The 25,092-nt window shown below is 36.1% G+C and overlaps 1 protein-coding gene across 2 annotated transcripts in view; it reads left to right on the top strand.

Annotated features, from left to right (window-relative positions):
- Positions 1-25,092, top strand: part of LOC148939471 (peroxiredoxin-6-like) — a 46,617-nt gene that overhangs the window by 3,125 nt on the left and 18,400 nt on the right. For both annotated transcript variants that reach the window (XM_089107029.1, XM_089107030.1), the window contains exon 2: positions 24,744-24,900. In XM_089107029.1, the coding sequence (XP_088963155.1) occupies positions 24,744-24,900 (157 nt within the window). The remainder of the gene's footprint in view (positions 1-24,743; positions 24,901-25,092) is intronic.

Here is a 25,092-nt window from a genome sequence, read left to right as displayed (position 1 = left end):
GAGGGTAGTAACAAGAGCCCCACCTTCTTGGTGAAATTCCCACTAATAATTTGTCAGCATAAATTAAAAATGTTGTCTCTGTTTTGACCAGCAATTAAAAAGAAAAAATTATTAGTATTTCTGATTTATAGAATAAATATCAAGCAATAAAAGTTACATTTTTAGAATTAGAAGAAAATCATCTTTCTGTTAATGTGTCAATCAAACTAAAATGCTGAAAGGATATTTACATCAAAATAGGCTAATTGGTATTTCCAATAAGAGGTCCTTGTAGGTAAGTCCATAAACTAATAATTTCAAGTGGTTGATCTTAAATCAAATTAATAATAACCATATTGCAGCATAGCTTAGACCTTCAGCTTTTCATTAGTATAGCCTATGTAATTTTTTTCGATTCTTCTATGGTAGCAATGTGTATGGGTTTAGCTCCACATAATTTTGCTCAATTGGATACTGGTTTTTTACCCTATATAATAGAAATCTCAAAACAAAAATATAAAAATAAGGTAGCAATGTTCATCCAGGAGGGGCTGGGACCCCTTCCTGCCCCCCCCCCGTATGGGCACCTATAATAATAATAATAATTTATTTTTAACCCACATCATATGCAAAAATGATAATTGTGGAGTATATTGAAAAAAATAGATAATGCACTACATACATGAGTACATAAAACTTAAAAACTTCAGAAGAGCAGAGTAACCAAAAAAAAGGAAAAACATTCAAGATACAAAAAAATGAAACTATTTATGACAAATAGACAGACCAAGGCTTAATACAGTGGACCAGGACATAATGGAGCATCATTTAATAATTTAGAACTTCATATTTGAAATGTCTGAATATTATCTGTTCATGAATATAACGAACTTAAATTACTATTGCAAAAAAATACTTCAAACAAAAAAAAAAAGAACAGAAACTTCAGCAAACGAGTAAGGCTACTGTGGGCTGGCAGATACTTATATGTAGGCTGGGGTAGTTTGCAAGCAAGTTCCGTAAGCTTTGACCCAACATCTGGAAGACCATAAACAGACATGAGATTCTGATTTCTATACCATGGAGACAGATACAATAGAAAGCAGGAAAATTGGAAATAATATGAATGAACTGATCTGATGTCTTTTTGGTGAAAAATAAAGTAAATTCAAGACAGAAACAAAACCGAGTGGTCTGTCAAAACCAAATATAATTTAGTAAGAGACTTTCCATTGTATCTACCTCAATTTGCAACAATTTTAGAATAACTTAACTGAATTTTCTTGTTGCAATCAGCAATGACAAACATTTGGAAAGATTTTCAATTCAAACTTTTTATTTCCTCCAAATACGAAGAGTAAAAAAGAAATAAATAAAAATAATAACCGCTAATCAACAGGCCATAAAATTATTTTAAACTATATAACAACAAATACGCAAAGGCCTTCAATGAAAATTACCACACAAATTAACACTTCATTCAATAGATAATAAATTAACACTTCACAAATTAACACTTCATTCAAAAATTAAATAAAATAAAATAAATTATGCTTTGTGCGCAGCTCTATATAAATTATGAGAAAAAACATTTAATTTGGATAAAAATTTCTTTTGCTTTTTCTCCAAAACATCAACAGGGTTTTTTATTTTATATGTATTCATTAAAAAAGTGTTTGATTCAGATTTAGAAAATGGGCAAAGGAACTTAGCAAAATTTAAAAATATTGTTTTTACATGCGTAATATTACTAATTCTAAAAAACAGGAGAAGCGTTGAAAAAAAACTAAAATCTGAGGCAAAGCGACTGTATTATATACCCGAGCCAGGGATTTCCGAGAAAGAAGATCGCGAAGACAAATTACTGCCCCGAAACTAGACGCTATTCTACTTTTAACTGCTTTAGAAATAGAAGCACGGCATAGAGCTAAAGTTGGTCCATAAGGCACACCAAGATATAAAAAACATTCCAAAGGATTTAAAATACTATCATAAATACGGACAGAAATTTCTGAATTAACGAGATCATTAGCCTTAGGATTTAATGTTTTACTAACTTTTATACCCAGCCACCAGAAAGAAGGAACTGATGGGACAGAAAAAGATCTGCAAACTAGAGGGGTTGTATTATTACTATTAAATGAGATATATTCACACTTTGAAAGATTAAGAGAAAGTCCAATGGGTAACAGTGTCAAAGGCCTTGGAAAGATCCAAGGCACATAAATGTAACTTGAATCCATTTTTAGTTGCCTCAGTAAGAACATTTGCAAAAACTTGATGTGCTTGCTGGCAACCCACCCCAGCTGAAAACCCAATCTGGTTTTCACCAAAATATGTGGAAGAGTTAACTGAAGGGACAAGAAGATACTTTAAAATTTTACTTATATTGTAGGAAACTGTTATTGGCCTGTAGATGCACACTCAGTTGGAATTTTTCTTTTTTAAAAATTGAGGTAACTGTTCTGCAGAAAAAACTTTCAGGCACAACTGAGGTACATAAACACATTTGGAAAAGAAGTTGTAGATGTTGGGGAAGAGCTGGACAATCAACGAAATAAGTTTTGGGAGGGATCCTCCCTCCCAAAACTTACGAATTTACCTTAAAATTTCTCCTATTAACCCCTTTGAAATAAAAAAGATTACTGCAATAAGAGTTGCAATTTTCAAATTGATAAAATCAATGTTCCCTCTTAATATTCACCCTGATGGATCTCTGCTAATAGCTGTCCAAGATCAGAAATCAGCAGACACAATAATTAATCTAAAATCCCTTCTGAATACCCCAATTAATGTATCTAAATGGAACCCAAAACAATCCCCAACAAAGATAGTAGTTTATAATGTTCCCCCAGAAATACCCATTCACGAGTTAAAAGAAGGGCTCTCAGATAGGGCTGGAAACACAATCCCAGTTGAAGATGTTACCCAACTTGGTAAACCCAACTCTAATGGCCTAAAAACAAATAAATCCTTCTTATTTACACTGAAGGAAAACATTAACGTCCCAGAAAAGTTATTCCTATTTGGGCAAATGAAACCACACAAGGAATACAAACCAAAGTCAATCCAGTGTCAGAAGTGTCTCAAACTGGGACACACAACAGACAAACTCAACGAAATTCTTCTAGAGTGGAGGAATTGTAAAGCATTCAATCATAAACAGTTGACAACTTGCAACAACACTCAGCCTAGATGTATCAATTGCAAAGGTCCACAAAAATCTACCAATAAATCACTATGCCCCGCATATAAGAAAAGAGCACTAACACTCCAAATAGCAACAGAGAAGGCCATTCCATACCCCTTTGCAGCAATGGAAGCAAATGCTGCGCAACAATACCAAATAAAGCCTGTAATGAAACCAACCAAAACCCCCAAGTCAAACGCCCCCAATGCATCAAGTACCCTGTATAAAACGCCATCCTCTAAGCCCCCTACCTCACATCCCTATCAGAAGGAATCACCAAGTCAACAAGCCTCCTTGTCCAGAGAGATGAGGTCAGCCTGGTTCCCCCCTCCCAAGAAGAAACACTACCAGGAATTACCCCTGAACTGACAAACAGGATGCACAACCAAACATGCAATTCCCAAATATATGCTTATTCATTCTAAACTGTAATCCAGTTCAGGCCATGAACATACATCAACTACGGAAAACAAAAATCATTGCAGAATTGGCAAAAATCTACATTCCTGATGATACGCTCATTCAAGCAAAAAAAGATCTTGCTTTACTTTTAACAAAGCTGAACATTGATACACAGTCATTTGAAAAATAAATCAACAAAACAACACATCAATACTCCAGTGGAACATAAGATCACTAATAAGCTAAATGAACAAATATCTTTTATGAATAATAATTCCATTAATATTGCTTGCCTCCAGGAAACTCATTTAACCCAATATCAACAAATCAAGTCTCTGGGATATACTATCCTGAGAAAGGATAGATCATCAGAGAGAAAAGGAGGTGGAGTAGCTGTATTAGTTAAAATAATAGAAAATTCTGTGGCATCAATTTTCCAGATTTTGCAAATGATGTTGATGCAATTGGTATCAGTGTTTGGCTGAATAATTCAAAAGCCTATATAATAAAGCTTTTATAGCCCCAATGGCCAAACTACAGATGCCATGGATTTCTTTAAATATATAAATAATTCTAATATGTTAAAAATATCATTATTTGTGGAGATTTCAATGTCCACAGCCTTTTGTGGGGGAATAAACCAGCAAATAAAGCTGGTAAATCTATTGAGCATATGACTTCAAATAATACTGAATTAGTTGTTGCTACCCCTCCAAACCTGAATACATATTTCAACCCTAAAAGTGGCAGATTCTCCACAATCGACCTACAAGTTGTGTCATTAAAAATTTTGAACAAACTTTATATAAATTAAATTGATAGTCTATGTAGCGACAATTTTACTATAGTTGGATCCCGAAATGAACCTGTTGAGACTTATCATATATTTCCAAATATATCAACATTAAAGTAAACTGGTCTATATTCCAAAACAAGGTAAATGATGAAATTACAAGTTTCACCCAAAATTCATGCATTTCAAACACTACAGTTGACACGCATGTTGAAGTCTTGGTATAATTACTTATGAATACAGCAATTCGTGCTATCCCCAGGACAACACCCAAGAAAATCTTCCCTAAACACATTCCTAAAAGCATGGTGAACAATTTAGTGCCAAAATAAATGGAGAACAAAAAAGGCAGCTAGGAGAGCATTCATAAAAAACCATCACCTAATACATATTTAAAAAAAATTACAAGCAGAATCTAATCTAAAAAGGACTATGATAGATGCTAAATATAAATACTGGAATAATTTTGCAAATAATCTCTCCAGAGAAACACATGAGCCAATTATACATAAAGTAATAAGCCACATCTGTGGGAAAAAGATTTCCCCCAACCCACTCCTGTATGAGCTTATACATAATAATACCCATTATGACAATGATAATGAAAAGGCTAAGCTATTTGCAACTCTCTTTGTTAATAAGCTAACATCAAATAATCAAAGCAAAATGTCCCCAGTTCCTATGAACCCAAGTTACCAACCACACCCAGGATCCAAGTATATAACTAGTCCATTTTCAATCCAGGAAATGAATAATGCAATACATCATATTGGGACCAAAACTAGCGGCAGCTATGACAATATACACCCTTCATGGATAAAGAATCTCACCCCTTCATACAAACAGGAACTGCTAAATTGTCATAATCACGCTTAGCATCTTCTATGTTCCCCAATATATGGAAATGTTCGTCCCTCCTACCAATCCTAAAGAAAAATAAACCCAAAGGGAACCCTGAGTCCTATAGGCCCATAATGATTACTCCTGTGATGGGGAAAATAGTGGAGAAAATGATCTATTACAGACTCCTCTGGTTTGTTGAAAAAAACAATATGATCCCTTGCACCCAAACTGGATTCAAGAAACACCACTCCTCAACAGATGCTTTCATTTTGCTAACAAATGCAATAAATGATTCATTCTAAAAAAATAATGTCCTAGTTGCAGCTTTCCTAGATTTTGAAGGGGCATATGACAATGTAAACCACCAAATCCTTCTAAACAAACTTGCAAACCTTGGACTACCCCCCCAAGCTAGCATCTTTTATAAAATCCTCTATGGAATTGCAAAGTTTCGCTGTTTGTGTTGGTTCAGCCTCTTCACCCCAAAAGACAACAACCAAAGGCCTACCTCAGGGAGCATTCCTCAGTTGCCTCCTCTTTGCCGTATATCTCTGGGACATGAACCTCCCCCCCCCCCCCACACGAATCTACAATATGCTGACGATCTGGTGCTATGGTCATCTGGCTAAACCTTTGAGATAGCACAGTCAAATCTGCAAAAGTCACTTTTCCAATTTGAAAAATTCTCTCAACATTTAGATTTACCCATTACACCTACCAGGTGAAAAATAATCCAGTTTCACCAAAAGTAGAACCATAGTAATGCAAAACTAACTCCAAATGAAACAACTATTTCAGAACATAATCATAATCAATATTCAAGTCTCATGTTTGACGAAAAACTTAATTTTCACCTCCACATTTCAAACAAAATAAAAAAATGCTATAGGAAAACAAATATACTAAAAAGACTTCTTTCCACACCCTGGGGATTTACGGAGAAAACCTTACTCCAGTTTTATAAATCACATATAAGACCCCATATTGACTATGGGCTCATCGTCTATGGTGCATATGCAAAGACCCAGATGCAAAAAATTGAAACAACACAAAATGATATAATACGTCTCATATTTGGTCTTAGGAAACCCACAAGCACCAAGTTTCTGCTTATGTATCTGCTCATGTATAGAGGCATTGCAGATGAGTATGCCAATATTCAGAAGAAGTTCCCCGTACCGGCAAAGTCCATTGCACCTACTTTCCCCCAATCCGCTCCATGGAATTGGTCAATTCCCATAATAAATACTGATTTCTCAAAGTGGAATAAAGATTCAACCCCCATTCCTTTTGTCTAGAAAAATTTAGCTGAAGTTAATACAATTACCTATAAAAATCCCTTCCAAATATTGGTTGATGAGTCAAAAATGAATGAGAAGGTAGCAAGTGGTGCTTTCTTTCCTCACCTAAAAATTGCAATGGGCGAGAGATTATATAATAATTTATCTATAATTTCTGCTGAGTTAAATGCCATAATCATGGTATTAGAACACCTTAAGGATAACCAACCTCTGATTGCAAATTCAAATAATATTATTATATATTCCCACTCTTTATCAAGCCTTGATTTACTGGCCTCAGCTCCTCAGTATAAGTTGGACATTGACACTTATCATTGTCTCAGTATTATAGATAATCTTGCTTCAAGTGGCATAAGAACTTATTTTCAGTATATTCCTATCCACTCTGGCATAAGTGGTAATCATCTGGTTGATGAAATAGCAAAAAATGCTATAAATATTGACCAGCCAAGTGGAAGACAAATCCCGATTAGAGATATTTTCCGATGGAGACTATCATATATTAATTTTAACAAAAATAATCCTATCCTTTCCCTCTTTCCCAATAAGTATTTTTCTAAAATCTATCATAGAATTTGTTCTGGAACAAATGGACTAAATTGTTTTGCATTCTTGTATAAGTTTTCTAATTCAAGTGGTTCAATTCCCCTGTCCCCTCTTTGCAGGCATTGTAATATGAATAATGAAACAATTGGCCATTGCCTATTTGATTGTAATATGCTGACGTCTGCACAACATACTTTGCTTTGTAAACTGTTAAAATGCTTCAAACACCACAAAATCTCACTATCAGCCAAGAGCCTAGCCAACTATACCTGCACACAGAGCATAGAAATCGACATCTATCATCTAATAATTGAACTCCCTGAGTCAAAAGATCTACTGAAAGATATCTGAAAATTTCTAATAATTATGAGGCAATCAAGCCAGTAGCTCTGTAGCCCACAGAGTGAATCAAAAGGAAAAGGGCTAAATAGTATTACTGAAAAGCCCGCCTGCTGTTAAATAGAAGAAGAAGAAGATCAACCTTTAGGTGTTTGGCACTTATCTATCATCTTATATTTGAACTCCTTGAGTCAAAAGATCTACTGAAAGATATCTGACAATATCTAATAAATAAGAGAGGACCAAGCCAGTAGCTCTGTAGCCCACAGAGTGAAGCAAAAAGAAAATGGCTAAATAGTATCAATGAATAGCCCGCCTGCTGTGAATTAGAAGAAGAAGAAGACTTATTTTCTTGCATTCTCATATAAGTTTTCTAATTCAAGTGGTTCAATTCCCCTGTCCCCTCTTTGCAGGCAGTGTAATATGAATAATAAAACAATTGACCACAGCCTATTTGAATGTAATATGCTGACGTCTGCACAATATAGCTTGCATTGTATACTGTTAATGTGCTTCAAACACCACAAAATCTCAGTATAAGCCAAGTGCCTAGCCAACTATACCTGCACACAGAGCACAGAAATTGATATCTATCATCTTATATTTGAACGAATTGAGTCGAAAGATCTAGTGAAAGATATCTGAGAATATCTAATAAATAAGAGACAACAAAGCCAGTAGCTCTGTTGCCCACAGAGTGAAGCAAAAAGAAAAGGGCTAAATAGTATCAACTGAATAGCCCGCATGCTGTGAATTAGAAGAAGAAGAAGACTTATCATGTTTGGCAACATTCAGATTTACCCATTGCACCTACCAAGTCAAAAATAATCCAATTTCACCGAAAGCAAAACCACTTTAATGCAAAACTAACTCTAAATAAAACAACTATTCCAGAAGATAATCATATTAATTACCTAGGTCTCATGCTTGACCAAAAACTTAATTTCCACCTCCACATTTCAAACACGATAAAAAACTGCTATAGAAAAACAAATATACTAAAAAGACTTCTTTCCACGCCATGGGGTTGTAAGGAGAAATCCTTACTCCAGTTTATAAATCACATATAAGACCCCACAGTGACTATGGGCTCATTGTCTATGGTGCATGTGCAAAGACCCAGATGCAAAAAATTGAAACAACACAAAATGATATAATACGCCTCATATTTGGTCTTAGGAAACCCACAAGTACAAAGTTTCTACTTATGGAAGGTGTATCAACAACACTAAGGGAGATACGTAGATTTCTACTGACAAAATATCTAACAAAAATTGAATCAAATAGGTTACACACCCTACGGAATTGATTGAAAAATCCACCCATGCATACAGGCATTGCAGATGAGTATACCAACATGCAGAAGAAGTTCCCGTACCAGCAAAGTCTATTGCACCCACTTTCCCCCAATCCCCTCCATGGAATAGGTCATGTCCCATAATAAATACTGATTTCTCAAAGTGGACTAAAGATTTAACCCCCATTGCTTTTGTCCAGAAAAAATTTGCTGAACTTAATACAAATACATATAAAAATCACTTCCAAATATTGGTTGATAGGTCAAAAATGAATGAGAAGGCAGCAAGCGGTGCTTTTCTTCCTCACCTGAGAATTGCAATGGGCGCGAGATTATATAATAATTTATCTATAATGTCCGCTGAGTTAAATGCTATAATCATGGCATTAGAACACATTAAGGAAAACAAACCTTTGATTGCAAACACAAATAATATTATTGTATATTCTGACTCTTTATCCAGCCTTGAGTTGCTGGCCTCAGCTCCTCAGTATAAGTTGGACATTGACACTTATCATTGTCTCAGTATTATAGATAATCTTGCTTCAAGTGGCATAAAAACTTATTTTCAGTATATTCCTAGCCACTCTGGCATAAATGGTAATCATCAGGTTGATGAAATAGCAAAAAATGCTATAAATATTGACCAGCCAAGTGGGAGACCAATCCCGATTAGAGATATTTACCGATGGAGGCTATCAGATACTAATTTTAATAAGATTAATCCTATCCTTTCCCCCTTTCCCCATAAGTATCCTTCTAAAATTTATCATAGAATTCGTTCTGGAACAAATGGACTAAATTTTCTTGCATTCTCGTATAAGTTTTCTAATTCAAGTGGTTCATTTCCCCTATCCCCTCTTTGCAGGCATTGTAATATAAATAATGAAACAATTGACCATTGCCTATTTGAATGTAATATGCTGACGTCTGCACAACATGTCTTGCTTTGTAAACTGTTAAAATGCTTCAAACACCACACAATCTCACTATTAGCCAAGAGCCTAGCCAACTATACCTGCACACAGAGCATAGAAATCGACATCTATCAACTCATAATTGAACTCATAGAGTCGAAAGATCTACTGAAAGGTATCTGAAAATATCTAATAATCATGAGGCAATCAAGCCAGTAGCTCTGTAGCCCACAGAGTGAAGCAAAAGGAAAAGGGCTAAATAGTATCACTGAAAAGCCTGCCTGCTGTTAAATAGAAGAAGAAGAAGACTTATCGCAGCAGCAACATTTTAAGAAATTTAAAATAAATTTTCTTGTGAAATATTTTCTCAATTAATCAGCAGTTGTACCAAACCAATCCTGCTCAAATCATCCTCAGGGCTATACTGTAGTGTTTCTCTTCCCCATAGTATAGTGCAGAGGGTTTGATATCATTGTATTATTCCTTCTTATTTTAGTTTTGTTTTAGTTTAAAGCTTTTTCCAATAGGCAATGCTTAGAAGTCCTCCAAAAAAAGTCTCAACAGACCCAAACCCAAATACCAGTGAGGCTGATACCCATTTTGGCTCGTCATGTTCACTATCTGAAAGTTCAAATGATAACTCCAATTCTGAGAATAGGACAATGATCAGTGTAGGGGTTAATGTCACCATAAATGATGATTATGGGTTTCAAGAGGTGCTTTCTAGAAGCTCTAAAAAAAGGAAAAAGATATCCCCAATCAGAAGCATTTCCCCTATCCCTACCCAAGATCCTCCCTCCCAAAACTTAGGAATTTACCTTAAAATTTCTCATATTACCCCCTTTGAAATAAAAAAGATTACTGGAATAAGAGATTACTGCAATTTTCAAATTGATAAAATCAATGTTCTCCCTTAATATTCACCGTGATGGATCTCTGCTAATAGCTGTCCAAGATCAGAAATCAGCAGACACAATAATTAACCTAAAATCCCTTCTGAATACCCCAATTAATGCATGTAAATGGAACCCAAAACAATCACCAACATAAATAGCAGTTTATAATATTCGCTCAGAAATATCCATTCAGGGGTTAAAACAAAGGCTCTCAGATAGGGCTGGCAACATAATCCCAGTTGATAATGTTACCAAACTTGGAAAGCCTAACTCCAATGGTCTAAAAACAAGTAGATCCTTCTTATTGACACTGAAGGAAAAAATTAATATCCCAGAAAAGTTATTCCTATTTGGGCAAATCAAACCACACAAGGAATACAAACCTAAGCCTATCCAGTGTCAGAAGTGTCTCAAACTGGGACAGACAACAAACAAATGCAATGAAATTCTCCTAGAGTGCAGTAATTGTAAAGCGTTGACAACTTGCAACAACACTCAGCCTACATGTATCAACTGCAAAGGCCCACATGAATCTACAAATAAATCACTATGCCCTACATATAAGAAAAGAGCTCTAACACTCCAAATAGCAACAGAGAAGGCCATCCCATACCCTTTTGCAGCAATGGAAGCAAATACTGCCCAACAATACCAAATAAAGCCAGTAATGAAACCAACCAAAACCCCCAAGTCAAACGCCCCCAATGCATCAAGTACCCCGTATAAAACACCATCTTCTAAGCCCCCTACCTCACATCCCTATCAGAAGGAATCACCTAGCCAACAAGCCTCCTTGTCCGGTGAGATGAGGTCAGCCTGGCCCCCCCTCCCAAGAAGAAACAAACCAGAAACACTACCAGGAATTAATCCCTTAACTGACAAACAGGATGCACAACCAAACATGCAATCCCCAAATATATGCTTATTCATTCTAAACTGTAATGCAGTTCAGGGCATGAACATACATCAACTACAGAAAACAAAAATCATTGCAGAATTGGCAAAAATCTACATCCCTGATGATATGCTCATTCAAGCAAAAAAAGATCTTGCTTTACTTTTAACAAAGCTGAATATTGATACACAGTCATATGAAAAATAAATCAACAACCCAACACATATCAATACTCCAGTGGAACATAAGATCACTCACAGAAAATAAGCTAAATGAACTAATATCTTTTATGAATAATAGTTCCGTTAATATTGCTTGCCTCCAGGAAACTCATTTAACCCAAAATCAACAAATTAAGTCTCTGGGATATACTATCCTGAGAAAGGATAAATCATCAGAGAGAAAAGGAGGTGGAGTAGCTCTATTAGTTAAAAATAATATAAAATTCTGTTGCATCAATTTTCCAGATTTTGCTAATGATGTTGATGCAATTGGTATCAGTGTTTGGTTGAATAATATAAAAACCTACATAATAAGCTTTTATAACCCTATTGACCAAACTACAGATGCCATGGATTTCTTTAATTATATAAATAATTCTAATATGTTAAAAAATATCATTATTTGTGGAGATTTCAATGCCCACAGCCTTTTGTGAAGGAATAAACCAGCAAATAAAGCTGGCAAGTTGATTGAGCATATGACTTCAAATAATAATGAATTAGCTGTTGCTACCCCTCCAAACCTGAATACTTATTTCAACCCCAAAAGTGACAGATTCTCCACAATTGACCTACAAATTGTGTCTTTAAATATTTTGAATAAAATTTATATAAATACAATTGATAGTCTATGTACTGACCATTTTCCTATAGTCTGCTCCCTAAATGAACCTGCTGAAACTCTCTCACATACCTCCAAATATATCAACACTAAAGCAAATTGGTCTATGTTCCAAAATAAGCTAAATGATGAAATTACAAGTTTCACCCAAAATTCATTTATTTCAAACACAACAGTTGACACACATGCTGAAGTATTGACATCTTTACTAATAAATACAACTAATCATGCTATCCCCAGAACAACCCCCAAGAAAACCTTCCCTAAACACGTTCCTAAAGCATGGTGGACAAATGAGTGCCGAAATAAATGGAGAATAAAAAAGGCAGCTAGGAAAGAATTCATAAAAAAACCATCACCTACTACACATTTAAAAAAATTACAAGCAGAATCTAATCTAAAAAGGACTATAATAGATGCTAAATATAAGTACTGGAATAATTTTGCAAATAAGTTCTCCAGAGAAACACAGAAGCCAATTATACATAAAGTCATTAGCCCCATCTGTGGGAAAAAGACTTTCGCCAACCCACTCAATTGCGAACTCATTCATAATAATACTCTTTATAACAATTAAAATTAAAAGGATAAGCTATTTGCAACTCTTTTCGTTAATAAGCTAACATCAAATAATTGAAGCAAAATGTCCCCAATTCCCATCAAACAAAGTTACCAACCACACACAGGATCGGAGTACATAAATAGTTCATTTTCTATCCAGGAAATGAATAATAAAATACATCATATTAGGACCAAAACTAGTGGCAGCTATGACAATATACAAACTACATGGATAAAGAATCTGACCCCTTCATAGAGACAAGAACTGCTAAATTGTTATAATCACGCTTGGGCATCTTCTATGTTCCCTAATATATGAAAAGGTTTCTCCCTCCTACCAATTCTTAAGAAAAATAAACTCAAAGAGAACCCTGAGTCCTATAGGCCCATAATGATTGCTCCTGTGATGGGAAAAATAAGGGAGAAAATGATCTATCACAGACTCCTCTGGTTTTTTGAAAAAAATAATATGATCCCTCACACTCAAAGTGGATTCAGGAAACACCACTCCTCAACAGATGCTTTCATTTTGCTAACAAATGCAATAAATGAATCATTCTAAAAAAATAATGTTCTAGGTGTAGCTTTCTTAGATTTTGAAGGGACATATGACAATGTGAATCACCAAACCCTTCTTAATAAACTTGCAAATCTTCGACTATCCCCCAAGCTAGTATCTTTTATAAAACCCTTCAGAGATGTGCGAATTTTCATTGTTTGTGTTGGTTCAGCCTTTCACCCCAAAAGACAACAACCAAAGGCCTACCTCAGGGAGCAGTCTTCAGTTGCCACCCGTTTGCCCTATATCTCTGGGACATGAGCCTACCCCACACTAATCTACAATATACTGATGATCTGGTGCTATGGTCATCTGGCAACACCTTAGAGATGGCACAGTCAAATCTGCAAAAGTCACTTTTCCAATTTGAAAAATTCTCTCAACATTCAGATTTACCCATTGCACCTACCAAGTCAAAAATAGTCCAATTTCACCGAAAGCGTAACCATGTTAATGCAAAACTAACTCTAAATAAAACAACTATTACAGAAGATAATCATATTAATTACCTAGGTCTCATGCTTGACCAAAAACTTAATTTCCACATTTCAAACACAATTAAAAAAATGCTATAGAAAAACAAATATACTAAAAAGACTTCTTTCCACACCTTGGGGCTGTAAGGAGAAAACCTTACTTCAGTTTTGAAAACCACATATAAGACCCCATATTGACTGTGGGCTCATCGTATATGGTGCATGTGCAAAGACCCAGATGCAAAAAATTGAAACAACACAAAATGATATAATATGTCTCATATTTGGTCTTAGGAAACCCACAAGCACCAAGTTTCTGCTTATGGAGAGTGGATTAACAACAACAAGGGAGAGACGTAGCTTTCTCTTGACAAAACATCTTACAAAAATTGAATCAAATAGCTCACACACCCTACATAATTGGTTAAGAAATCCAGCCATGTATAGCATTGCAGATGAGTATGCCAACATTCAGAAGAAGTTCCCTGTACTAGCAAAGTCTATTGCACCCACTTTCCCCCAATCCCCTCCATGGAATTGGTCAAGTCCCATAATAAATACTGATTTCTCAAAGTGGAATAAGGATTTAACCCCCATTGCTTTTTAACCCCTAATCACTTCCAAATATTTGTTGATGGGTCAAAAATGAATGAGAAGGTAGCAAGTGGTGCTTTCCTTCCTCACCTGAAAATTGCAATGGGCGAGAGATTATATAATAATTTATCTATAATGTCTGCTGAGTTAAATGCCATAATCATGGCATTAGAACACATTAAAGAAAACCAACCTTTGATTGCAAATTCAAATAATATTATTGTATATTCCAAGTCTTTATCAAGCCTTGAGTTGCTGGCCTCAGCTCCTCAATATAAGTTGGACATTGACACTTATCATTGTCTCAGTATTATAGATAATTTTGCTTCAAGTGGCATAAGAACTTATTTTTAGTATATTCCTATCCACTCTGGCATAAGTGATAATCATGAGGTTGATGAAATAACAAAAAATGCTATAAATATTGACCAGCCAAGTGGGAGAACAATCCTGATTAGAGATATTTACTGATTGAGGCTATCAGATATTAATTTTGATAAGATCAATAATATCCTTTCCCCTTTCCCAATAAGTATCTTTCTAAAATTTATCATAGAATTCGTTCTGGATCAAATGGACTAAATTTTCTTGCATTCTCGTATAAGTTTTCTAATTCAAGTGGTTCAATTCCCCTGTGCCCTCTTTGCAGGCATTGTAATATGAATAATGAAACAATTGACCATTGCCTATTTGAATGTAATATGCTGACGCCTGCACAACATACCCTGCTTTGCAAACTGTTAAAATGCTTCAAACACCTCAAAATCTCACTATCAGCCCAGAGCCTAGCCAAATATACCTGCACACAGAGCATAGAAATCGACATCTATCATCTCATAATTGAACTCCTAGAGTCGAAAGATCTACAGAAAGATATATGAAAATATCTAATAATCATGAGGCAATCAAGCCAGTGGCTCTGTAGCCCACAGAGTGAAGCAAAAGGAAAAGGGCTAAATAGTATCACTGTAAAGCCCACCCGCTGTTAAATAGAAGAAGAAGACCTGCACACAGAGCATAGAAATTGACATCTATCATCTCATAATTGAACTCCTAGAGTCGAAAGATCTACTGAAAGATATTTGAAAATATCTAATAATCATGAGGCAATCAAGCCAGTAGCTCTGTAGCCCACAGAGTGAAGCAATAGGAAAAGGGCTAAATAGTATCACTGAAAAGCCCACCTGCTGTTAAATAGAAGAAGAAGAAGAACTTATTCCATCACCATCAGTAGAACTTGACTTGAGCTTCTTTATAGTTAGTACCACCAAAGATAAATGAACTGGGAGGATCTGGTTCTGGCACAGTGAGGTAGGAAGTGCAGAATTAAGAAGCTTCATAAATGTAGCATGAACAAGGACAATCATACTTGAAATGGCATATCCACTTATCCAGTGAGATACGGTGGCATTGAACCTTCTATAGTAAACATTGCTGGTGATGTTTTGAGATTATGATCTGACGTGTCAGTTTAGCCTCCATACAGCTTTGACCCAGTCTTCATCAACTCCTTTCTTGAAGATTTCTAGGGGTTAAGACTAGATGGGGGCTCTTACAGGCTGTCCCAGGGTAGGACAGAACAGACTGAGATGAAGTGTTGATGACTGAGATGAAGGACAGAACAGACTGAGATGAAGTTCAATGTTATCAAATTCTGGTCTGAGACAACTGATTTCTTAGAGTACCATAGAAAGAGATTTGGGGGTTGTTGTGGATGAAGATGTCAAACTCAACTGCCACCTCTATTCTGCAGTAGCAGGGGATAACTAGACTCTTGGTATCATTAAGTGAACAATCACTAGTAGATCCTCAGCAATAGTGACTAAACTCTATAAAAGCCTGGTGAGGCCTAGATTGGAGTATGGGATGTGTGTTGCCACACCAATTAATAAAACAGACCAGATGGCTCTCGGATCTGTTCAGAGACAGTTGACAAAATGTGTAAAGGGTCTCAAAGATAAAGAATATGGATGTCAACTGCAGTGCCTGAAGCTACCAATTCTGACATACCATCAATGCAGAGGCAATATGATAATGACCTATAAGTTGCTCAAGTCTGATAACAAAGATATGTTTGAACCTGCCTGGTCATCAAGTACCAGAGGTTATTCAGCAAAGCTATTCTGCAAGTGTGCCAAGATAAGAAAAAAGAAACAATTTCTTCTTCAGTCAAATTTTAGGCCTGTGGAATGACCTAAGCAAGAGGATGGTGGGATCTACAACAATTGATAGCTTCAAATTAAATCTCAACAAGGACTGGGTGACAAAACCATGGCTCACTCAATGGAATGCAGCAGATGTCCTGCAGCCCCATCATCACTAACTGGCATATACTGGATTTGTCCATATCACTGTCAAGTGTGATTTAAGGTAATAATACAGGACCCAGGATGGTCCCCTGAGGTACTCCACTCTTGACTGGTTGTAATTCAGATAAGACAATATTGCTCTTGCAGCTGTACATCATCACTCTCTGAGTCCTTCCAGTTAATAAGGCTTTTATCTAATCTAAAATATTTTTGTGCTCTTCACAAGCCTTTAATTTCAAAATTAATAGTTCATGTTGAACTTAGTCAAAAGCTTTGGCCTGGTCAAGCAATACTACATCCACTGGTTGATCAATATCTAAGAGTCTAGTCACAAAGTCATATGACTCAATTAGGATGGTATCAATTGAATGTCGTTTTTGAAAACCATGTTGGCTTTTGCTAAGCAGCTGATTTTTTATAGGTGAGACACTAGTGCTTTGTTTATGATGCCCTCAAGTAATTTACATACAACCAATGTGAGACTTATAGGCTGATATTTACTGGCAAGGTCCCTTCTGATTTTGTTGTATATTGGCTTAATATTAACCAGCTACCAGTCATTTTGAAGTGAGGAAGTGGAGGAGAGATATGCCCCAAAGTCAAAAACAAACCTGACTATAGCCTTAGAAAGTCTGTATGGGCGCAGCTGGTTATGGTGTATTTGAGGAGACTGAGGCTTGAATTTGCTCTTGAGGCTGCTTGTTGCCACTGGCTGTGGAACTTCAGTTGCTATGGAACTTCAATCCATTGTTTTTGGGGTGAAAAGGCTGTTGCGGGGGGGGGGGGGCTTGATGCCTTCCAATCACTTCTGATTTAAAAAGGAACTAGAACTTTCAATTTTCAATCAAATGAGCTTCCTTCAAAGTTTATATGACCACCGCATCCATAAAAACCTAATATGCACCTGAGGCATAACTTACAAACCTTGTCCTGGGGATTGTGTCTATCCTGAGGCATTGCTATATGATCTTTGGACTATTTTTAACAGTATGGCTATCTCAGAAGTTAGATCAGATGCGTTTGGGGAAAAGATGGCATGGGGGGAAGGGAGTTGTTTGCCCTCTGATCACTTTCGACTCTTTAAAAGGGAAATACGACTTCCAATTTCTAATCAAATGAACCACCTCCAAAGTTATACTGCCACATTTTCCATAAAAACCTTATATGCCCCTTGGGCATAACTTACAATCCTTGCCCCAGGGCTCTGGGGTCTGTATCAACCTGAAACATCATTATATAATCATTGGACTTAATTTAACACAATGTCTATCTCACATTTTTGGTTGGATACATTTGGGGGAAAGAGGGTGTGTTGGGGGCCTGTTGCCATCTGATCACTTCTGGTTCTTAAAATGGGGAACTAAAACTTTCAATTTTCAATCAAATGAGCTTCCTCCAAAGTTTATGAGACCATTCCCTCCCATAAAACCTTTTATGCCCCCAGGGAATAACTTACAACCCTTGACCCTGGGCTTTTTAGGGCTGTGTCATCCTGAAAGGCTTTGTTATATGATACATGGACTATTTTGAACAAAATGGCTATCTCAAAATTTCAAGTGAATTTATTTGGAAAGTAGGGTGTGGGGGGGGGGGGTAGTTGAACGCCAATCACTTCTGATTCTTAAAATAGAACTAGAACTTTCAGTTTCTAATCAATTAAGCCCCATCCAAAGTTTATACAACCACCCATGCCAAAAAACCTTACATACCCCAACGGCATAATTTATAACAATTGCCCCTGGGCTCGGGGGGGGGGGTGTTAACCCTGCAGTTTTGTTATATGATCTTTGGTCTACTTTAAACAAAATGGCTCAAAACATTCTCAAAAAAATCACTAAAAAAATTCTCAAAAAATTAATCTGACACATTTGGTGAGAGAAGAGAAGGGAGGAGGCTAGTTGCCTTCCAATCCCTTTTCGCTCTTAAAAAGGGAACTGGGACTTTCAATTTCCAATGAAATGAGACCCTTCCAAAGTTTATACAACCACCCCTTCTATAAAAAATTTATATGCCTCTGGAGCATAACTTAAAACACTTGCCCCCAGATTTTGTGGGGCTGTGTAAACCCCAGAGTTTTTGTTATATGATCTTTGGTCTATTTTGAATAAAATGACTATCTCAAAATTTGATTGGATGAATTTGTGAAAAAGAGGGTGTGGGGGGAGGGGGGGGCTAGTTGCCATATGATCACCTTTGACTTTTAAAAAGGGAAATAGAACTTTCAGTTTCTAATAAGTTGAGCCCCCTTTGAAGTTTATATGACCGGCTCCTCCATAAAAACCTTATATGCCCCTGGGACATAACCTACAACCCTTCCCCTCAGACTCTGGGGGGTTCTGTTGACCCCAAAGTTTTTTTTTATCTGATTTTTTGAACAAAATGGCTTTCTCAAGATTTTAATTGGAAGCATTTTGGGAAAAGAGGGCATTGGGGGGACTAGAACTTTTAATTTCTATTCAAATGAGGCTCCTTGAAAGTTTATTCCACCACCCCTTCCATAAAAACCTTATAGGCTTCCTGGGCATAATTTGCAACACTTGCCCCTGGACTCTGAGGGGTTGTGTCCACCCCAGAGTTTTTGTTATCTAATCTTTGAACTATTTTGAACAAAATGGCTATCTCAAATATTTGATCAGATGCATTTGTGGAAGAAAGGGCTCGGTGGGGGGGGGCAGCTGCCCTTCAGTCACTTTTGACTTTTAAAAAGGCACTGATCATTTCAGCACTGGAACTTTTGATTTCCAATCTAATGAGCCTCCTCTGAAGTTTATACAACCATCGCTTCCCTAAAAACCATATATGTACAACACTTGTTCTTGGGCTCTAAGGGGTTGTGTTGACCCTGGAGTTTTTGTTATCTGATCTTTGAACTATTTTTAACAAAATGGCCATCCCAAAATTTTATTGGATACATTTGGAGTAAAAAGGGCATGGGGGTCTGGATGAGTTCTGATCACTTGAGGGACCTGGTGGACCTCAAATTTTGACCTTTGTGTAATTTTGTAATTTCCAAGAAAGTTTTTGACGTTTTTTTATTTGAATGTCAATAAAGTATTCTTTTGAAGTTCTGTCATTTTTTTTGCAAAACGTTCATCTTTAACAAGCTGCTAAACCCACAGCACATTGAACACACTAGCCTTTGTCACTTTAAATGACAGTATAGAGAATGCTGAAATGAGAGGCTTGAAGCAGTCTCTATTAGTTGGCAAAGCTTTAACAAACTGTTTCATGAGACTCAATTTTGTATGCAGTGGTGGAAATACAACGTCTTTTTTATTAACAACAGAATGATGCAGAATGTTTTGATTACCAGGCTTTGGGTCAGATCTTTTTAGTCAATTTGGATGCACTTATTGTTTTTCACTAGCTCTGCTGTCCCTTATACACAAAATAAAAAACAGGAATATTTAATATGCCCACTATCTTGGCAATGAGGAAGCAGATCATTTTAAGGTCAATAGAGATGATGGATCCCTATTTCTCTGGGACATGAGCCTCCCACTCGTAAATTTACAATATGCTGATGATCTGGTATTATGGGCAACTGGCAGCACCTTTGAGATTGCATATTCAAAGTCACAAAAGTCACTTTTCCAATTTGAAAAAATTCTCAAAAATCTGATTTAACTATTGCACCAACCAAGTCGAAAATCATCCAATTCCATCATAAGCAAAATAATGTTAATGTAAGACTAACTCTAAACTGACTAATTATTCCAGAGGACAATCAAATAAATTACCTAGGTCTCATACTTGACCAAAAATTTAATTTCCACCTTTGCATCAACTACTTTACACACCCTGGGGTTGTAATGAGAAAACTTTACTCCAATTATATATAAGACCCCATATTGATTACAGGCTCATTATTTATGGTGCTGCAAAAAAATTGAACAACACAAAATGATTTATCCATCTCATATTTGGCTTAATGAAGCCCACAAACACTATGCTTTTGCTTACTAAGAGTGGATTACCAAAAATGAGAGACAGACGAAGATTGCTTCTAACAAACTATTTTACAAAAAATTGAAGTCAATAGCTCACATACCCAGCATAATTGGTTAAGAAATTTAGTCATGTGTATAGGCATTATAAATGGACTTGCCAGTACCCAGAAAAAACTCCCTGCGCCAGCAAAGTCTATTGCACCTACTTTCCCCCAAACCCCCCATGGAGCTGGTCAATCATCATAATAAACTGATTTCTCGGAGTGGACTAAAGAACTTACCCCCATTGCCTTTATCCAGAAAAAATTTGCTGAATTTAATACAATTCCATATAAAAACATTTTCCAATTTTTGTTCATGGATCGAAAATGAATGAGAAGGCGGCAAGTGGAGCTTTTCTCCCACACCTTAATATTGCAATTGGTGAGAGAATGTATGATAATGTGTTTATAATGTCTGCAGAGTTAAATGCCATAATCATGGCTTCAGAGCACCTCCTGAATAATTAACCTTTGATTGCTAACTTACAAAATATTATAGTTTATTCCAACTCTTTGTCAAGCCTAGAGCTGCTGTCTTCAGCTTCTCAGTATAAGATGGATATAGACACTGTTTGCTTTCTTAGCATTATTGATACTCTTGCTTCAAGAGGCATAAGAACTTACCTTCAGTATGCTCCAAGCCACTTAGGTATAATTGGTACCCATCAGGCTGAGGAAATTGCAAAAAATTCTCTAAATTTAGACCAGCTAAGTCAGAGACCAATCCCCATTAGAGACATATACTGCTGGAGATTATCAGAGGTATTGTTAAATAAGACTAATCTAATTTTAATCCCTTCCCCAATAAACACCTTTCGAAAATTTATCATAGAATTTGGTCTGGCTCAAATGGGCTAAATTTTCAGGCGTTTTCATATCAGTTCCCTAATCAAAGTTGCTCAGTTCCCTCTTCCCCTCTTTGCAGGTATTGTAATGTAAAAATGAAACAATTGACCATTGCCTATTTGAATGTAATATTCAAATAGGCTCACTACCAGCTTAGAGTCTAGCTGACTATATCTGCACACAGAGCACAACTCAATATTTATCCTATTATATTTCAACTTATAGAAGCAAAAGATTTACTGAAAGAAATCTAAGCAGATTCTAGATAAATAAGAAGCAACCAATTCAGTAGCTCTGTTCAGCTCACAGAGTGAGTCAAAAGGAAAACGGCTGAATAGTCTCGACTGAAAAGCCCACGTTTGCTAAAACAAAAGAAGATGAATCGGAAACACCTAAGCTCCTTTTTGAGAACGACTTTGGTATGTGCTAAATTTGTGTTATTTTATTTTCAGAGGGCAATTCTTTGAAAACTGACAGTAGAATCTAATCTATATGAGGCATTGGCATATTGCTGATGGGAATGTAAGATACTCTATTTGACATTTGCTTTTCCTGCTATATCCTGACATTTGTACTACAAAAAAATAACAGTCATCTGAGTAATCTCTTGGCTCTTGCAAAATCAAAAGTATACATAACTTAAATATATCACGTATCCCTTCATCCATGTCTGTCAACAGTTGATGCACCCTTGTAAACTTTGCGAGGGGTTTTTCATTTATTTTGATCACTATTCTTTGCTTTAAATGAGGAAAATGAGTTTGCTTGGCAAATGTACTAGTGGCTCTCCTTTGACTGGGAATGGTAAAATTACCAGGTAAATAATAAACAAACCAAGCATATTCAAGCACTTATGATGGAAATTAGCAGAGGGACAATAGGGAAGTTTTCTAGTTCATCTGCGTTGATTCTAAAATCTTCTGCTTTCTCTTAGCCCAGCAAAGTGGGTAGGCCTACATCAGATATTCCTGTTTTATTTTTTGTTTATATGGGAGGTAGAACTTGTGAGAAGCAATTGGTGCAGTCAAACTGGGTAACATGATCTAACTTGAAACCTGGTAATCAAAAAATTCTACATCAAACACTTGTCAACAGAAAGGACGCAGTATTTCCATTTCTGCATATAAAATCAGGACTGATGAGACAGTTTGTTAAAGTTTCGCCAACTGATAGAGACTGCTTTAAGTATCTCATTTCAGCATTTCCTCAACTGTCATTTGAAATAATAAATGCCAGTGTGTTTGGTGGTCCACAGGTTTGGCTGCCTGTTAAAAATGAATATTTTGTGGAAACAATTACAGAATGCTTTGAATGCTTTGTTTGTCAATTACAGAATGCTTTGTTGGCATTCAAAAAACATTGCCAAGGATTTTATTGGAAATTATAAAGTTAAAACAAGGTCAAAAGTTAAGGCTCACGAGGTCCCTTGGTACTCCCTGAAAATTTTAAATCAATCTCCCAAACTGTTCACGAGATATCGCTGATACAATATTTTGATAAACTAAGTAAATATAGCATCTTTTGATTTGCATTGCTACTTCACTGGGAATAGATTTAAGTCCAATGGTGGTTTATAATGCCAAAGCTTTTAGGTGGATTAGAGACAAATAAATTTTAGTCCCTCCCTCCTCCACTGCACTCTCCACAAGTCAAAGTTAAAGTTCCACTTATCACTCTCCAACACTTCCTGAAACTTTCAACCACATCCCCAAACCTTTACCAAATTGCAGATATGCTGGTTTGATAACCTGGACACACATGGTGTCTTTTGATTCACCTCTGCCTCCAATCCCTGAGTAAAATTCTAGGTACACTTGGTCCCTCCAACACTCCCTGGAAGTTCCAACTTTGATCCTCCAAGATGTATTGGTTTTTCTATATTCAAATGCCCCAAAGATTGAAAAAAAAAACATGTGTCTTAATGATGTCAAAAGATGCTGTGTCTGGGGACAAGTGGACCTTTTATTGGCCCCTAGCTATCCCACTGATGTTTGATAGGTTTTTGCCTCTATCCTCCTTATATAGTCAAATCTTGTATGATTCTTAAGACAAAAAGTGGGTATCTTGCAACAAGGACATATGCAGGTGGGGACCTTTGGACCCTGTCCTGCTCCTCAAAAAAAAAAAAAAATCCTGGATATTTCCGAATTTTTGGGCACTTCATATTCAAATTATAAAATAAAATTGGTTTTTTATGTATTATCCCTCCTCCCTTTCAAAAAGCATTTCCTATACACATGTCTGTCCTGTTGCTTAAAAGGTGACGTGATAAGAGAAAAAATGGGACTATTCTTGAATTCAAAGGCCCAGAGTTAGCCAAAATCAGATAGATTTCCATAAAAATACTTGTCTTCAACAACTAGGGTGGGCAGGTTATCTAGGTTTACTGCATATTGATCTTGCAGTGAAAAATCAAGTTTGACTTTCTTGCTGTATAGTGCAATATCATTTTTGTTTTTTCTCTTAGTTTAGTCAATGTGACTTTTTCTTTCTGAGCCTTCTGATTCAATCAAAGGTTATGCAGGCTCAGATTTACAATCTCAGCGAAGGGATTACAGGGACTGAAAAGGACAAGGGCTTTTGGGTGGGAAGTTGTGATTGAGGCACTTAAACAGAAAGAATTGGATTTAAAGCTTTTCTGAGCAGTTTTACCAGTTGCTACTGTCTACCAACTGCCCTGATTGATTCCTTTAAAAATCACAGTAATTCCAATTTTAATGTGTAAACCTCCAAAAACTAGATCCATATATTTTATGTTTGAGATCTTAGCACCGATGTACTTGATTGACCCAAATTGGTACACAAATTTGTGAAATTTTTTTATATTAATTTTTTTCTAAGGCGTGTTGGACATTTTTGGACTAAAACACGCGCATTTTTTATTCTCAAATGCCAGACAGTCAGCAATTATTGTCACTTTTTAACTTGTATGTTATTTTAAAAACATGCAATTTATCTTGTTTGTCCCTTTTTTCATTGTTTGTTTTATTTTTCAATATTTTCCCCCCAAAAGATGGTAATCAGACCATACACAGGCAGTAGAGTTACTTTTCAAACACCGTGGGCCCTTGTTTATTAATGGTGTTCAAATTCTGGCAACTAAAATTGTGTTTCATCATTATTTTGAATGTCTCTAAGTGCATTAAATATTGTTTTCATTTTTTAGCTGGGCTATCCTGTTCTCGCATCCTGCTGATTATACACCAGTATGCACTACTGAGCTAACCAGGGTTGCAAAATTAATGCCTGAATTTCAGAAACGAAATGTTAAAGTGATTGCTTTATCTATTGACTCAACTGAATCACACAAAGGATGGATTAAGGTAATCAGACAAGATTATGCACATAAATGAATATATCTAAAACATAGAGTTTAGGAAACTGATAAGCCCCCCTCTCCCGCACACAGAGAAAGATCCCCCTGCGGAAAAAATGATGTGTTAACAATAAACTTAATGGACTTTATATATTTGAAATCAGCATAAAAAAAACAATTCTTTTGATGCATTAATTTG

The sequence above is a fragment of the Artemia sp. Qi Xiang Cuo genome, chromosome 21 (assembly GCF_049724085.1).
Source record: "Artemia sp. Qi Xiang Cuo chromosome 21, ASM4972408v1, whole genome shotgun sequence".
Taxonomy (NCBI): domain Eukaryota; kingdom Metazoa; phylum Arthropoda; class Branchiopoda; order Anostraca; family Artemiidae; genus Artemia; species Artemia sp. Qi Xiang Cuo.
This window is presented reverse-complemented; position numbering and strand designations above follow the sequence as displayed.